The sequence below is a fragment of the Juglans microcarpa x Juglans regia genome, chromosome 6D, assembly GCF_004785595.1.
Source record: "Juglans microcarpa x Juglans regia isolate MS1-56 chromosome 6D, Jm3101_v1.0, whole genome shotgun sequence".
NCBI lineage: Eukaryota > Viridiplantae > Streptophyta > Magnoliopsida > Fagales > Juglandaceae > Juglans > Juglans microcarpa x Juglans regia.
In genome coordinates this window covers 3,908,824-3,926,963 of record NC_054604.1, presented here as the reverse complement: position 1 = coordinate 3,926,963, position 18,140 = coordinate 3,908,824, and the positions used below count along the sequence as shown (strand labels likewise).

The 18,140-nt window shown below is 35.8% G+C and overlaps 1 protein-coding gene across 4 annotated transcripts; it reads right to left on the bottom strand.

Moving 5' to 3' along the window:
* Positions 1-4,247: 4,247 nt before the first annotated feature.
* Positions 4,248-12,826, bottom strand: LOC121235746 (ribosomal RNA small subunit methyltransferase G). Of its 4 annotated transcripts, none has more exons than XM_041132128.1 (8): positions 12,538-12,826; positions 12,231-12,423; positions 11,977-12,086; positions 11,730-11,808; positions 11,564-11,631; positions 6,773-6,839; positions 6,308-6,421; positions 4,248-4,518 (listed from the first exon to the last, which is right to left on the bottom strand). In XM_041132128.1, exons 1-8 carry the CDS (start codon positions 12,763-12,765, stop codon positions 4,388-4,390), a joined length of 990 nt encoding a protein of 329 aa, XP_040988062.1. In that variant the 5' UTR covers positions 12,766-12,826; the 3' UTR covers positions 4,248-4,387. The 4 variants fall into 4 exon arrangements, with proteins under 4 accessions (XP_040988062.1, XP_040988063.1, XP_040988064.1 ...); XM_041132129.1 differs by having other exon boundaries at positions 4,248-4,500; positions 12,538-12,825; XM_041132130.1 differs by lacking the exon at positions 6,308-6,421 and having other exon boundaries at positions 4,248-4,500; positions 12,538-12,823.
* Between the last annotated feature and the right edge of the window lie 5,314 nt (positions 12,827-18,140).

Genomic DNA, 18,140 nt, shown 5'->3' with positions numbered 1-18,140 from the left:
TATATTTATTTTTATTATGGGCTGTCACCCCCATCCCACCCCCGCCCACGGAGGTAGGCCCAGATGTGGGCAAGTGGCCCTGCCCCCAGTTGCCCGCCCCTACTGACCGGTTCTCCACAGGTTCTAGCCGATTCTCATCGGTTCTTATACACCCCTAAATAGGAAATGTGGTGGTAGGTTATGGGTTGTGTGTGAAGGAACTGGAGTTGTAGCAATGCCTAGGCATCAGTTTCTGTGTGTTTGTTGGTGCACTGTGGAGGAGAGCTGAGACCAGAGCAAGATACTAAGAGCATTGGCATTGGCTTCATCAAAAGCTTAGTCAAATGCAAAATTTAATGAATTTCATCAAAATAGGGCTGCATTGGATTAGTCAAAGATATAAGTATGAAACTTTGAGCTACAGTAAATGGATAGGTTTCTTCAAATTTGAAGGATTACTATTCACTCATCAAATCTATTTTTTATTCACTTTTAATCTCCAAAAGTCTTTTTTATTTACGTTTAATTTACAACCGTCTTGTAATAATAATGTAAAAAACAGATTAAATTATTAATTAACATATGATTAATGTAATTGTAAAATATGAAAAAAAATAAAAAGATTTTTATTAAAAAAATAATATTATATTATTATTTTGATTAATTCAATAGCTAATTCAATGTGGAGTTATGGCTAGAAAAGTTTTGGATTTATAGAAATTATGTACTTTTAATCAAATTTTAGAGATAACTTTGATGAAGCCAATGCTAATGCTCTAAGTTTTGACTTTCTAGAGTATAAACTCTTGGTGGCAATGGTGCAACGGCCTCAACTCAGACGCGGGGGGGGGGGGGGGGGGGGGGGGGGGGGGGGGGGGGGGGGGGGGGGGGGGGGGGTTTTGTCGTTGCAATCTTACGGTGTTATGACTATAGCTAGGTGTGGTTGCTGGTAAATGAGCGTGGACAACCCACAGTTGCCGTTGCGATAGCTTGTTGGTGTTGGGATGCGGCTGGTGGTGCCTCTAGAAGCTTGCGGTTCACGGTGAGGACATGCAGGACTACTTCAACGTGGGGTCTTCACAGCAGGATGTGGGTAATATTCTCGGTGCACTTGTTCGTTTGCTGGTTTGTCGTGGGTTGTGGGGAAGAAATCGAGCAACTAAGCCATGAAAGAAGAAAATCAGAGGGGGAGGAAGGCTGGGTTGCGTGCGTGGGGCTGAACATGAGTTTGGTGCTGTGGCATTAAGGGAGCCTTTGAAGCGACCCCGAAAGTTAGCGCGGCAACTATAAGGGGGTTGCTAGGGCCCAGGGGTATTGCATTTATCGCAAAGAGGCTACCATATTCGATTAGAGAAGTGGAAAGAGAAATTCAAATGGTCCAAGCTCTCTTCCATTTCACCACACAGCGCACACCTTACTGCTTGAAGCTATTACAATCCGTTTTTATTTTCGGTACGTCTTTAGCCGTGGTGTATTGCCAAAATAGGATTTTAGGGCACACATTTTTTTATTTAGTTCTTTCTTTCTATGTAAATATTTAGAGATTGAGAGCAGATAGACAGTATAGAATAGGGGGTGGTGACCTCTAAAAGCCTAAGCGCCATTCACTGTAATACCATACTCGACGGTGGCTCTATACGGTATAATGTAAGCGAAGAGAGAACTCAAAACTGTTTTGTGAAAGCTCATTCTGCTTTTCACATGCTTTTTCGACGACCTCCTTATCTATACCCGTGGTGAATCAGATTGGAAAATTAACAAAAGGATGATAATAGGTATATAGAGAAATTGGGAAAGGGTCCCATAGAGTTCAAGTTGGAGTTGATTAATGATCAACGAGAGTTTGAAATTTAAAAATATAATCTAGTTGTTCATTTAACATAGGATTCAGAGTGACTAAAACTGCGTAAGGAACCTCAATCAACGATGATTTTAAAATGAGAAAGATTCTAGTAGCTGATATTAAATTCTAAAATGAGTTTAGTTCGTCCAATAATTATTTTTGGAAAATTTCTGGGGCCAATTACTAGTTAAATCGGGTCAATTGATTCATAAAATATTAAATGAGCTTAAATCTAAATCGCTCATTAAACCTAATTTAGACCTAATAAAATTATCCATATTACATTTCTAATAACACTGGATCAGATTGTTACATGCTAGGTCGAGCAAAAGTGGTCATGCCTGTTTTTCGTTTTCACTATAATATTCTTTGTTTTTATCTTAAAAATTATTTTTATTATTTCTTTTTTTTAATATATTTTGAACTTGTATAGAGATTTATTAGAGCATGCTTAAGGTCCATTTGTCAACACAATTGTTCTCGAGTATTCTCAAATAAGTAGTGCTATTTGAGGCATTTACACCACATATCATCCACATAGCATAATTTGATTTATAAGATTAAAATTTTAAAATTTATCTTCCTAAATCAAATTAGATCACATGGGTGGTGTGTAGTATAAATGCATTTAAATAAAATTATTCTTTTAAGATATTCTCATATATTTTCTTCCCAAACATCAATCAAATGCAAAAACACTTCTCAATTTTAAATTTTCAACTTTTTCATCTAATTATTATAACCTCAAACTCCCAAACAAAATACAAAAAACAACACTACTTTTTTTTTCAAATTTCAAAACAAAATAATAATACTAAAATATATTCAAACAATTTTTTAACTGTATAATATTTTTATTCAACTTTTTCTCTAATTTTTCAAAACACAATAAATTATTTTACTAATATTCACAAATATACTAATATATTATAAGTATCCAAACGTGGCTTTAATCTCTAAATTTCGAATGACTGCTTGGTATTATCAATTTTATTTATAAATTTAATAGAGAAACTTGAATAATTTTTTGTTTTAATTTTTTTTCCTTTTTATGTTTTTGTAATTTTGTTGTTGTTGTTGTTGTTGTTGTTGTTGTTTACCATATAAAAATGACTTCTTAAATACTTTTTATTCTTTAAAAATTTTTATATTTGTCAAGTGGCATATGTGAAACAGTCAATGGTATTGATATGGAGGGGATAAAGTTTTTATGTGGAGGCCATGCCTCGAATCTCTCCCTACTCAACTCAATTTGCTCAAAAAGAGGGTGGTGGATAATCCTTTATGTCCGATATGTTGTGTGAAAGAGGAAACTGTTGTTCATGCTTTATGGAGATGTGAGTCTGCAAGGGATGTGTGAAGCCAGTGTTTTAAGAGATTACAGAAATGTTTCATGCCACAGACATCTATGCTGCAATTTGTAGAAGCTTTAACAGATTCATTGTAAGAGAATATTGTGCAAGAATTTGTGGTAGTGGCTAAGAAGATTTGGTGGAGAAGGAATATATTTGTCTTTCATAATGAATTCCCTCACCCAAACTCCCTTGTCAAGGAAGCTAATCAAACCTTAGATATGCTAGTTGAAGAAGCAAGGAAGATCGACTCAAGTCAAGTGTACATCAGCAGAAGCTTGGTCTCCACCTGGAACAGATTAGTTTAAAATCAATTGGGATGGGACCATTGAGAAGATCAAAGGTTTGATTGGAGTTGGTATCTATGTCCTTTGGAGCTTTACAAGCAATCAAGTTTGGCTTTGAACTTGGGCTTAGGTAAATCATTGTTGTGGGAGACTCCATGCAGGTGACAACTGCTATTAAGGAGAATTCTGAGCCATGGAGCAGTGCAAGTACGTATGTGAATGAGGCAAGATTTCTACTAAAATACTTTGCCAAGTGGGATGTTTTTCATGTTAGGAGAAATGGTAACAAAATGGCTCATTTGTTGGCAAAAAAATGTTCTTTCCATTTCAGATGTAAATTGTAATGATAGAGGAATCCCCTCCTTGTATTTCATCTTTATTATAATGGAATGTGACTAGAGTTTTTTCTTCACCAAAAAAAAAAAAAAAAAAAAAAAAACCAATGGCATTGATACGGCATGTCCAACTTTTCATCGAATATAAAAGAGTCCTTCAGTGCTCGGTCCAAAACAATCAACAGGAACTAATAATTTGGAAAGGCTACTTTGCACCCGCTACTATTTAAATTTTAATTTTTTTAAAATATTTTAAAAAAATTACTACTAGAGAATTTGTATATATATATATATATATATTTACAAAAAATATGTAAAGATGTTTAAAAAACATTTTAAAAAAAAAAAGTGAAATTGCACTGGCGGGTAGAAGGATCCTAATAATTTTAACTTACACACTTCCCCGTCTCCATAAAAGCAACTAAAAACACAAACGAATAAAGAATGAACATATCAATCACAGTAGGTCACTCTGATAGATCAAATCGAATGTTTGCTTTTGTTTTTGTGCTGCATCCATTTGGAACAAGTATAATTTCAAAGCACACAAGTTGTCAATAAAGATAAAAGCAGGATGGGCATCCGAATCATTTACAGTGGTGCTTTTGCTGGTACCCCCGGATCACGAGGATACTTTCTTGGGGTGGGGCGATCTTTCAAACATATAATGGCAGTTCGCTGTCCATATGGGCTGTGTGACTCCACTGGGCATACAAGGAACACTAATATCAGTTAGTAAAGAATCATATCAAATGAAATGATCCTTAATGCAAAGTTATTCATACACTTCAAAGATTTTTTTTTTTTTTTTTTTAATGTCGGGGAACCTCGCCGACACTTAAAGATTTAAATCTAAATTGAGTAATGACAGTGGGTCTACAGGCATGTTTAAACCAGGAGCAATCCAATCAAGTTGATATGTGGCAGTTGAAGTAAAAAGACAGAAAAAATAAAGAGGAAATATGCTTCCAATTAAAAGCAAATGGTACTGAAGATGTCTGATTTTAAACCGTGGACAATGAGCCAGACTATGTCACAAGTATGCTTTCTAAACCTACTTTACAAATGGAAAGACTCGACCCTACGTCAAGGCTATGTCATTGGTTTACTTGGTAAAATGAAACAAAACGGTACAAAATGTCATGCTCCTTGTGCATTCTTTTCCTTTTGGCAGCACAATCCCTGAATAAATAGCCTCGATCTTTTTGAAAAACAGTTGCAACTTCAACCATTCTTGGAGGTGCTTGGGGTGGTTGGTGCACTAATGTAGTGTTTGTGTGTGTGTGTGTGTGTGTGTGTGTGTGTGGTGGGGGGGGGGATGGCAATGTTTCGAAAACAATATCCGATTTGTGGTTGGACAGGAAATCAGGTTTTGGCATAATGTTTGGTGTGGAGAGCACTCTCTGGACAGGGCGTTCCCAGCTCTCTATAGTATTGCAGCTAATAGGGATGGTTCGGTGGCGGATCTGCTTGTGTTTGCCCAAGGCTCTCATCAGTGGAATATTCTATTCACTCGGGATAACTATGATTGGGAATTGTTTACCGTTTCAGAATTTTTCAGCTCGATATACTCAGGAAGATAACGGCACAGGGCGATAGGATACAATGGAGGTGTAGTGGTAGCAAGAAGTTCATAGTGAAGACATATTATAAAATATTGGCATCACAAGGTAATGTATCTTTCCCATGGAAAAGCATTTGGAGGTCTCGCGTACCTTCCAAAGTGGCTTTTTTTGTGTGGACTGCTGCCCTTGGGAATATTCTAACCACGGATAACTTAAAGAAGAGGGGCCTCATTGTGATGAATTGGTATTATTTGTGCAAAAAAATGGAGAATCAGTCGACCACCTATTATTGCATTGTGAGGTGATGAGAGAGCTGTGGAAGGGGATATTTAGTAGCGTGGATGTTGCTTGGGTTATGCCGGCAAAAGTGGCTGACCTGCTTGCTTGCTGGAAGGGTCTCCAAGGTTGTTCCCAGGTAGCCGCAGCATGGAAGATGATCCCGTTGTGCATTATGTGGTGTATTTGGATGGAAAGGAATGCACGGTGCTTTGAAGATAGGGAGCGAAAAATGGCGGAGCTTCAGAATTTTTTTCTACATACTTTACTCTTATGGTTTTCAGCCATTGTCCTTAATGGAAATAGTGTGCATGATTTCTTATCTCTAATTTAGTGTTTTTATGATGTATTTAGGCATTTTCTTTTGTATACTCCCTGTGTACATGGGCTATGCCTATTTTCGTTCATATCAATGAAACTTACTTCTTATTTATTAAAAAAAAAAAATCCTTCAACCATTCTTAATTCATATTCTTAAAAATTAATTATGCCCACCACTCTTATCCCTACTTACTCTTCATTCACTTCCCTGAATAAATAGCCTTGTTCTTTGCCTGAAGGTGATACACAAGCTGGATAGGAATGTCAACCTCCACACTACCCGAGCCCCCAAAACCATAAAAGCCAATAGGAGAAAAACAAGTGAATGCATTTATAAAGAGCCACTTACCAAAAAACAACATGATTAAGTGCCAAAAATATGTGCAGGCAAAGAACTCATATCCTAGCCGCAGAGGTGAAGACTGAAAATGTATGGAATGGATCATACAGGCAAAATATCCACCTGGTGAGAGTATAGGAGGTTTGTAATAGTTCTCAGCCAGAGGCAAATATCTTTCCCAAACAGAATCAAGTCAAAACCATGACCTTGAGATCAGTTTAGAAGATAATATTAACAATTTCAAGCAGTAAACAAAATATATACTTTGCTTAGTAGTCAGTATAAGTTAGAAAGGAACTACATTTCACTATTCCTATTTACTGTTTACTACTAAAACAGAGAAGCAGTTTCAAGAAAAAAAACAAACACTTGATGGTAATGTCCAATTCTATTGAAGCTATCATCTAAGAGACAAGTGAGTTTCTCTCACTCATTAACACATGATGTGTCAAATTGAAAATATAAGGAACAAACCTGAGGAAAGTTGCAACAGGGAAGAACCCATCATTTGAATTGCTCTTTCTGCATTTCTAACTTCCTCCTATGAAAAGTACCATATAAAAAAATTAGTTGATATTTCCCACCAAAAAAAAAAACAAATAGATAAATGAAAAGAAAAATCGAAAAGTTTTCTCTTGTTTATGTCTTAAGGCAGATTTTCGTTGAACAAATTTGCAGATCATAAACTCTCAAAATCTTTACATTGCATAGTACACAGAAATTGCAGTAAATCAAATTTTATAGTAGTACATGCACAGAAACATTTTCAGGATTTTATCAAGAAAAATAAAATCAGTTTTTTGCTTGTATGTACAATATGTAGTAGTGACTCTCCTTTGGAGATGACTGTATTACGCCCTCAAATGCCACATGAAAGAATTTCAAGCCTCCATATTGGCTAACAACAGAATGTAGCTTTTATTTTAGAGTAGAAAAATTTTAGCCATAACTTGGATTTACACGAAATAAAGGAACCCCAGGAGACTCTTACAACTTAGTTCTTTCTACGATTGTTAGTTTCACATTTGTTAACTTTGAGATGGTTATTTCTGATATTTTGCCCAAGGACCTTGCCCTCTTTTTGTTCAACATGTAGGTAGGTCTTCTTCCTTTGCTTGGACTTGATGTACATTGTACCCCACATATATGTCAAGTACTTCAAATCATTTAGGTGCAACAGCAACAACCATACTTATGAGAATGGCAACATAACTAAAGCAACGGATAGAAACCTCAGAAAGTGGTTGTATGTTTGTGACATCTAAACGTATACATAATAAAACTAACAGATACGCACTGAAAAACCGTTTCCTCTAGTGAAGGAAAAAAAAAAAAAAAAAAAAAAAAAAAAAAAAAAAAAAAAAAAAGAGTGAAAGAGTAGGGAGTAATTCACCTCTCTACGTATAAAACCTTTTTTATAGGTACTTCACAAAAACAGAATTGCACAAAACAGGGGCCAACGATGGTACATGGGAAGTATACAAGATAAACACTAAAAAAGGCAATGCACAAAACATCAGGCAAGTACATGAAAACACAACATATAGCCGAACATAAATATTCCATTCATGAAATATTTGATGTATGGTGAGTTGACTTCCCACCACAAAGTAATAACTTGATGTAGACAGGCTTATGGAAATCGGGGCATATTATGGTGGAGTCATAGGGATGAACTCATGGACTTTTACAGATGTTTCTATTAGAGAAATTCTGCTCTGAAGCCAGTTTAAGAACACACACCACACACCTTTATTACGTGGCAAACCAGGTCTGAAGAGAATGAGAATAAACCGGTAGTTTAACACAAGATCAAGAAAGGGGTTACTCTGTTCTCTCTGCCCCCTTGTAGTTCGTCTCTCTCTCTCTCTCCTCCCCCCCCCCCCCCCCCCCCCCCCCCCCCCCAACTGTTCTTCAAACTGCAAGTTCTCAAAGGTTGTAACACCCCCACTCCCCTTAGTTAAGAATAAAGTCACTTTTAAAATTTTTTGGGAGCCAAAGTGCTACTACTAACCTTGACTTAAAATATTTTTCTTTTATTCTAAAGGAAACGCCAAGTACAAAGATTTCTTATAATAAATATAATCATTTTGTATTAAAATACTGAAATCATAAATGAGAGTGTGTTGAAGCCTTTATTAAAATTTCTCAAAATCTGTGTCATAAAAAAGCACAACTTAAAATCTCTGTACATGATTTAGGCCACTGTCACGCCTCCCTCCCTAAACTAAGTCTCGTTCTGCAGCTATACTTTCATAAGTATTCTGACTATAGGTGGTTTAAAAACATAAAACAACTAAAAAGAGTCGATGACTCAATAAGAAACCTATCATAACGTAAACATACTTAACATAAGGTTTTTCATAAAATATTTCATGCTAAGAACTTAAAAGCATGACTATTCATACGTATGCTATGACATTACATGATTTATTTTGGCTTATCTGACGTATCTTACTTATCATACTGGCCCACACACTTAACCCTTTGTGCAAGTTTGTGCACTGGCCCTACATCTCGCGGCTGCAAAAGGAGCTACTAATAGTATTCTAGCATACTATGGTGGACCATGCTTAGCTCCGTGGCTTGCACATTCACCCATAAATCACATTGGTACCATGCATCTAAATGACCATCTTATTAACTGCTCTGAGCTTATCTTACACTTGATTTTATGAAAGCTTATGCGTTTTTTGCAACATGAAATGCATAATACATGTATAATATGCGGAATGAAACATGATGAATGACATGCTTACAAATATTATGATATGCGTGAAACATAAACATTGGCTTCCAAAGAACTAGCTTAATAATAATATAGATAACTATCGAACGTATGCTAATCATAATTTATGATTAAACTACTTACCTTGTAGTATTGTTTCCTAAAATTTTCGACACAAAATCGATTACGGTGTGATGGAGGGACGACAGTGGTTGTGATTAGGAGGGAAGAATAGACGATGGTGGCCTTGCCGTGTTTCATGGTGGGGGGAAATGAGGCTATGACATGCTGAAGGTAAAAAGAGAGTTAAAAACAAAAAGCCTAGGCTTGAAGAGGTAGGTGCACGTACAGCGCATGAGACTCTATTTATAGGATGGTATGGGTTGGATTTAGGAATTTTAAGGTGAAGAGGATTCTAGAATTGTAATCCTAGTGTGTTTGAAATTAAAGACATATTCTAGTAGTTCATTTAATGTAGGATTGGGAGTGACTAAGATTGTGTAGGGAACTTCAATTGGTGACAATTTTGAATTAAAATAAATTTCTAATGGCCCATTTTTAAATTCTAAAAGGAGTCTTAACTCCTTCAATAAATAATAAATGAGACTTAACTTAGTTATTGAGCCTAACTAAAACTCATAATCAATCTCAATAATTTATCACTCATGGGCTTATCCAATATAACCCATTAAATATAATTTAGGCCCAATAAAAATTATAAATATTCCAACATTAGAATTATTGGGTCGGGTCGTTACAACGGAAATCACGGTTGATCATTGGCGGTTTTCCAGGTCCGGTCACTCTGTTCTCTCTCCCCCCCCCCCCCCCCCCCCCCCCGGCCTCTCCCCCTCCCCCCCCCCTGTTGTGTCCGACTCTCTCTCACTCCCCCCCCCCCCCAATTGTTCTTTCGTCTGTTTCGGATATGGAAATTATCAACCAAACAAACAAAAACCCTAGAGAAATAGAGACCCACTTAGTTAGATCAGCGACTGTTTCTAACTCCACTAATTCTTGCTTGGGATTATGACTTACTGGAATGCTTTCACAGTTTAAGAACACTTTTTCCCCTTTTTCATTTGAACTGGAGATTCTGATTTTTGACGTTTTAGGAATTGTTTCTTTCCATATAACCATCATTGTTGGAGAATCCAGTTTTAGCTTCTTCCAAATAGGTTCTTCCTTGCGTGCTCTTCAAATGTGGTTTCTCCCTCTCTAGTGATCGCTCTCTCTCTCGGCAGATGCATGCTTTTCCTATTCTTTGGATTTTTCAGCTTAAATAACGCAATGGTTAAATCTGGTCCAGTTAGAAAACCATTTAGAAAGCCAATCTAAGAAATTTCATAGATTGGGGATGCGGGGGAGAGCTGCTGTGTTTTGTGGAGTTAAAGAAAACATAACTATGCTGGCACCCCACGTAAGTGGTGTGTGGTGTAAGCGCTTGGGAGTAGCAGGACTCTTTTTATTATTTCCAGGTCCACTTCATTGCAGGCTGCAAATAAGTACTGAAGAAAAGACTAACCTAGGAAATCTCCTCATCCATTCCTTAGGGTTAAATGTTGAGGTCATGGGTTCAATTCCACGTGGTTCTATAAAATGTGCATTAAACTACAGAAGAATAAAACAAAATTAAAAAAAAAAAAGACAGCACGCAGATGAAACTTGGGCGATCACACCTAGGGATTCCAAGTTCAGAAAAAATTTGACCACTGAGTTAAGCTTTTGAAACATTTAAAAACCACAAACATAGACCGTTGATGTAACTAGAACCAAGTATAGGCCATGGACCACAGTCGAAATCTCATGTCAAAAGTCTAGAACTTAATAAATAATAGACTAAAAGACCCACAAAAATCTAAAAGAAATAGGCAGCACCAAGAACCTATAAGCAAAAAAAAAAAAAAAAAATTAATCAATTAACAGACTAGGACAGAACTAACTGTGTAGAAACCTTCCTAAACGGCCCAACAATGTCATATTGCCAAAGTTTTGAATTGTACCGGCTGGTACGGCTGAGATATATTGTTTCTGTGGCGTAGCCAGTACAGAGAAGGGTATAGTTTCGTACCAGTCAGAATTTCAGCCGTTTCAGTCCGTACCAGCCGATATTTCGGCCTTCACCTTTTTCTTCTTTTTTTTTTTCATTTCTTCAAACTGCAAGCTCATTTTTTGACCTCCCAATTAAGACCAGACTATTTATAATTTATATATATATTTATATATAATTTATTCATATATAGACTATTATTTTAGAATATAATTTATATATATTTATCTATATAATTTATTCATATATAGATTATTCCGTAACGGTACCAGTACCGAAATATCTCGTTTCAATACTTTGACCGAAACAGCCACCAGTACGGTATTCAGAACATTGCATATTGCACTAACAATTAGGCCTTAGGATAAAGGACCCTTTGGCCATCTCATGTATACCTTTTGCTTCTGCCAACAATCTTCATCATTATTAATGTTCAGTAAAAGGAAATGATCACGTAGTTGAACTTCCATAAGTGATGGTAGATACATACCTGAGGATCATGACCCTTTGCAGCTACAAATAGACCACCAACGCGAACCAGTGGAAGACAGTATTCAGCTGAAAATGAAGAACCAAAAGGAATGACTTCAAAAGAACAGAACACTTGGAAGTCTCAAAGACACGGAAAAAAGCTGAGATAGGGGGTTTTAGATTACCTAAGATTCTCATCTCTGCAACCGCCCTTGCCACTGCTACATCAAATTTTTCTCTGAAGCAAAGATCCTGCCCCAAATTCTGTCCTATAACAAGGTTTGCAATGTGTAATGGAGATAGGAAAAGGTAAATGGTGAGCAACATATTTTACATACACGAATTATGATAATAATATCCAAAAATGAATACAAAATCATATACATGCAAAGGTGAAAAAACAGAGGACAAAATGGAGAAGAGAAGCAATACCTCCGCTCTTCCTCTCACAACTCGGACATTAGACAAGCCAGCAAGACCTATGGCATTCTCCAAGAAAACGCAGCGCTTGTTCATAGACTCTAATAGGGTTACCTTCCAATCTTCCATCCAAAACTTGTAAATTGTTAGCACAGCCATCAATATAAGAAGACGGCAAAGGAATTTGCAACATAAAATGCACAAGTCAATGACAAGCCGCATTAATGTAGCATATAATTCAGCTAAAAACACAATCAATGATTCACCTGGGCAAGCAATAGCTAAAATCAATCCGGGAAGCCCCGCGCCGCTTCCGACATCAACGAGGTTGATGCTGTCGACTGAGTCGTTACAGTGGGAGGCATAAGAACTTCTCATAGGGGGTATAATTGCAAGTGAATCCTCAATGTGCCTTTCCATAACCTCATTTACCTCTGTAACGGCGGTAAGATTCATTCTCTGCACATTGGAACAAAAATTTATAGCAATTGGAGAAAGCGTAATTTCAGTTTCTTCAAAAACTTGAAATGAATTATTTTACTACAACTTTGCCTGGAGCAGAGAGACAGAGACCTGGTTCCATTGGAGAAGAGTGTCAACGTAGAGATGGACCTGATCCTTTTGATGGGAAGCAAGGGATTCGAAATAGGAAGATCTAAGTGCTCGAGTAGTGAATAAGGTTCCAGTGCTTATGATGTTGCACGGGCAACAAATAGACGTTGGTGTCGAAGCCGGAAGGTGCTTGAAGAAATTCCCCCGAGAAAATTGAATGTTGGGAACCATACCACGCCAAACCAACATCCTTTTTTCGCGGTGTCTCACAGCGTTGGGGTCTCGTTCAATAAAGAAGCAGCAAAAAGTAATCGAGTAATTTTAGATGATAAATGCTAGGTTGACCGATGGTCTACCGAGCATTTGCACCGATGGGTGCATTTTTATTTTTTATTGTTTTTTTTAAATATTAAGAAATGTATTAAATTATTATTATTATTTAAACATTAAAAAATAGATATTTCTTAATGTTTAAAAAAAAATTAGTAATAATCAGCCATCGATAGACTTTCGGTCTCCATTGAACTATCCATTTTAGATATCATATTGAATTGTAAAGTCTTACATATTTTCGAAAAAGGGCGAGGTATGTTATTAAGTAAATTTTAGATTTATTCAATTTTTTTTTTTAAAAAAAGCTCATGAAAATTATATATAGAAATTATTTTTTAAAAGTATAACGTCTTAAATTTCATTTGTTCTAAAATTTAATATAAAAAATTATATTCATTTTCAACCGATTCTAGCTCAAAAAACAAAAGCTTTTTATATGAAGCAACACGATTTATAACATCACTAATATAACATATTTGAGGTAATAGTTTATAGAACTTCAGATGATTCATGACAAAACATACATGCCACGTGAATTATGTTAGGTAGGTGTTAGGTTGACTACATAAACATCAATAATATTTACGTGGATGATTGTTTCAAATAGAGTAATGCTCTACAAAATGAGATTTCAAAAAGATGCCACACGCTTGACATGGGATATGTTAATGTCATTAAAAATAATTTAATTCTAAATTATTTAAAAAAAAAAAGCTTTAAACAACAAAATGATCAAAATCTATCTATTTTCTAATTTTATTTTTTAAGATATTTTTATTGCGATTGGTAGCATAAGCTAACATGAATGTCACTCAATTTTGTGTTCGATGCGTAGTGAGTTTCAAGAGATTGGGCTCAAATGTTCAAATTTGGGCTTACATAGGTCACAAATTGCAGCCCAAATAGGTTTAAGGGTGCCCTAGTGCATTAACGCATGGGATTCATGGTACTTTTGCGATGTGTTTGTTTATAATATTTTTTACAACATATAGATAAGTGGTGCCGACCCACTTTCTAAATGTAATGATGATGTGCAGATTTTCGGAACCAAACAGGTCACAGCACTTGGGGACTGAAAAAAGTACTCTTTTTTTTTTTTTTTTTTTAACCCCGTTGGGTCATTGCATCCTCACTACCGAAAGGGTCCCACGTAAAGATAGCCCTGGTGTGTCCACAATTCCGGCTCTCTTGTTTTGCACTGTTCTCAGTTATTCTCTAAATAATGGTAAAAAATTAATAATAAAATATTAATAAAATAATAAATATTAATGAATTATTCTAAAAATAACTCACCTGAAGTATTCTTTTGTACCCAAACTAGTAAAATAATGAAATATTTTATTCATCGTCTTTATATTTTATATTATATTTAATATTTTTTTATTTTTTTCTCTTAATAAATGTATAGTGTAAATGATAAGTAGAATAATTTTTTTTATTTTAACAGAAATAAAATTTAAAAAATTAGGTATGATATTGTATGGTACTGTATGTGTGAATGCATGGGTACGATTTAATGAGAGAGAGAGAGAGAAGCATGCACCGACAAGAAAGTTGTCGTTCCTATTTGTTATTGAGAATTAAAAATCAAGAATACAGGAGAGAGAAGACAGTTGAGGAGGAGAGTTTTCAGTTCCATATGTGTAAAGGAGGGGTGTGATCATTCTTTAATCATTCATCAATTAAAATAAATAAGGGGTATCCAAAAATTAAATGTGATAAAATGAAATAAAATGGGCAGTGAATCCAACAAATTACTCCTAACCTACCTAGTATTCGATTACTCGAATTAATTAAGGAAGCTGGAGCGATATACAGGCTACGTGCAGTACTTATCGACCTATATATATAATATATATATATGAGAAATTTTATTACAGTTCTCACTTAGAGATTATATGTACAGAGGCCTTTATTAAATGAGAAATATCATCATTTGGAATAATTTTGTAATTTTAAAAAATTTTAAAGATAAAATTACTTAAACTTACATTGCAGTCTTCAAATGGAGACTGTATCTAGTATTGTTATATATATATATATATATATATATATATATATAAACTCAATTGACTTTTGATGAAGATATACGTCTAGTGACCGAGAAAAGGAATAGCGATACTTAGGTAGCGTGTTCTTTTTGGACACATTGATAGCAGAATGTGATCGGTCGAGCAAGAGTAGTCATGTGATCATCGATCGATGAAAAAGGCTGGGGGGACACGACATCCTCTGAACTTTTGAGTCTTGCATGGGCTCGGAATTACTTTGTTGATGCTAAAAAGATCATTTGAATCTCCGACATTTTTTTTTTTTTTTTGTAATTTTTTTAATCTCTCAAGTCTCAACAACTTTGGGTTCCTGCAATAATTTTCACTACTCATGTATAAAAGGAGAAAGTGGAACAAAAGGCTGGCTCATTGGGGCGACTTTATCAGGGTCAAACATAAAAAGTCATTCATGAACAATGCTGATCTAATGCTTCATTTTCTAGCCCCAAGTTTAACATCTTTTGATTCCAACGTCTATGGATCATTTCTTCCATATCTCTAGGCCTTGTTTGGACCGCCGGATCATAAGAAATTTTGCATGCAGGCTAGCTGATTATATATATATATATATATATATATGTATATAACTTTTCTTGCTAGGTAGATACAACATATCAATATCTTATTATTTTAGATCTGAGACCTCATTTGTATTTAAAACCCACTTCAATTCATCTCATCTCATCATTACAATTTTTTTATATTTCCATACAAAATATAATAAATAATTTAATTTTTAGTTTACTATTCACAAACCATCTCAATCCACCTCAACTCATCTTTAAATCCAAACCACTCCTCAGTCTAGCTCAGAACTTGACCAAAAATAATGGTAGGAGCAATTATAGCGAGCGGGAGTACTACTTGTGGGCCGAGGGTGCCAATTATAGAGAAAGGCCAAGCAAAATAATGCTGAAACATGCATGTTTTCGAAATGGACGAAAAACTACAGATGTAATTTGGGTTATAGATAGGAAAGATCATCAACACTGATATATAACATGGTTGTTTTCTTGTCTTAATGATCATGAGATGAATGATATGCCGCCGATTAAGCTGTTTGGTGGTGATCATCACAGAATCTGAGTCTTAATCACTAAGTTTGCATGGGGAGCTAGATTTCCATGGGACAGATGACAGATTTGTTATGCAAATAGCACGCACGAAATTGAGCTCTGGATATAGAGCTTTTTTTTTTTTTGGGAGGGGGGGGGGGGGGGGGGGTGGGGGAAAAAGGGTAGCCGAGCCTGTATGGAAAAGAAACAAAGGAAAACGGGGGGGGGGGGGGGGGGGGTGTTGTGAAGAAAAGAAAAGAAAAGATGTGTACACATTATCAGATGATTGAGTACTTTTTGAGTATATACAGATTATCAAATCAAGTATCATACATGCAGCAGCTAGAGTAGTACTATATACTGAGGTGACCCATTCAAAATATGCTTATATATGTGGGAATCTTATCTTTTGTCTGTACACAATGAATTATTACTTTGAGACTTTCAAATATTGCAGAAAAAGAACAAAGAATTGCCTGCTTTCTAATAAAAAGATTGATACATTTGAGCAACAGCAACTAACATTTTTGTCTCCATTTACATACACGAAAGTGCTTTTGCAGGCCAGCCAGCATGCTCACAAGGCCACACATTCAGCCTCCAAGTACCATTGTTCAATCCTCACACATACACACACAACTCTTCGACTCTCTCTCTCTCTCTCTCTCTCTCTCTCTATATATATATATGTATATATTATTGCTAAGATCCGAGTCATGCCTGCCAAATTCCATCGATCTTTAGCTAAACCCAATAAAGCTTAAGCATTTCATCAACTCCATATACAGTCACAAACAGCCTTTTACTGCATTCCATAAAAAAAAATAATAGTGGAAATACTGATCAGGAAGAATAGAAAATATGAGTATTTCAGCAACATGAACACCTGTGCTGCTTCCCTTTGCACCAATCATGTTAATATTGGGTGCTGTACGTTAATGCAAGGCCACACAAAAATTGTTGCACCTGATTCTTTTTTATTTTTCCACATAGAATGATAGAAAATAAAAATATAGCCCTTTACTTTGGGAAGAATTAAGAAGGGCATGAAAAAGCTAGCACCATGGATTTTGTGATAATTCCTCCACGAGAGAGAGAGAGAGAGAGAAACTATCTATCATGAATTAGTCTCTCTCCTAGAGATGGCACGCAATAACAGCTTGGATTTTTCTTCAAGCTTTCAACGGCATCACCCAACAGCAATCATCATGCCCTCCTCCTCGCCCTTCCCTCTGACTCTCCACCACCATCATTACCCCCACACCACTCCCAACCCTTGCTTTATCATCATCCACCAACCCCCTCATGACCTTCACCATCGACAACAACACTCACAAAAGCCAAAAGAAACAGCACAAGAAGATCAAGAAGAAGAACAAGAAGAAGAAGAAGCAGATCAAGAGAAAGAAGAAGAGGAAGAAGATCATGAGGGTTTCGTTATGAACGAGAAAACCCTACTTTTAAGTTTCAATCTTTTATGATTGAAGGGTCTTTTCATCAAAGGATCCAACAAATCTTGCTCTTGGGGAATCAAGCGCCTCGGTCCGATCGTCAGCTACATCAAGCTAATCAATTATATATTTTAAGTTTTAAAAAGCTTTGGCTGCATCATTTTTTTTTTTTTTTTTTTCATTTTTACATCTTAAGTACTACACACATTAGCTGCTTTAATATGTCTTACGAGTGCTTAGTTCTTTTTCTGTTTAGATGTTTGCAAAAATAAGAAAACAACATAATTGCATTTAGTCACGCGTGTTTCTCATTAAAAATGTCGTGCAGATCTCTCTCTTTCTCCCTCTCATTGGTTTTTTTTTTTTTTTCCTGGATTTTGTTTAGATGCTGTTTGACCAATCATATGTGTGGAGAAATCCTTTGTTTCTTACGAGTTAACTAGTTACCAAGTTCGATCTTGTCTGTGTTAAACTCTGTTGAATGGATACTATCTTGCTTGAAGCGTAGCATATAATATTCAAGCTTAAAACTGAGAAAATCTTTCCTCTACAAGCTAGCTAGCTAGCTAGCTAGCAAGGCATATATGTAATTGTTGAGCTAGGGTTTGCCATCTCATATATATAAAACCTGAAACATTTTAATGATCTGTTAATGTGTTCTCGATATCACTTAATATATATATATATATATATATATATGTTGATCATGGCCGGGACAACTGCAGTGATCGAGC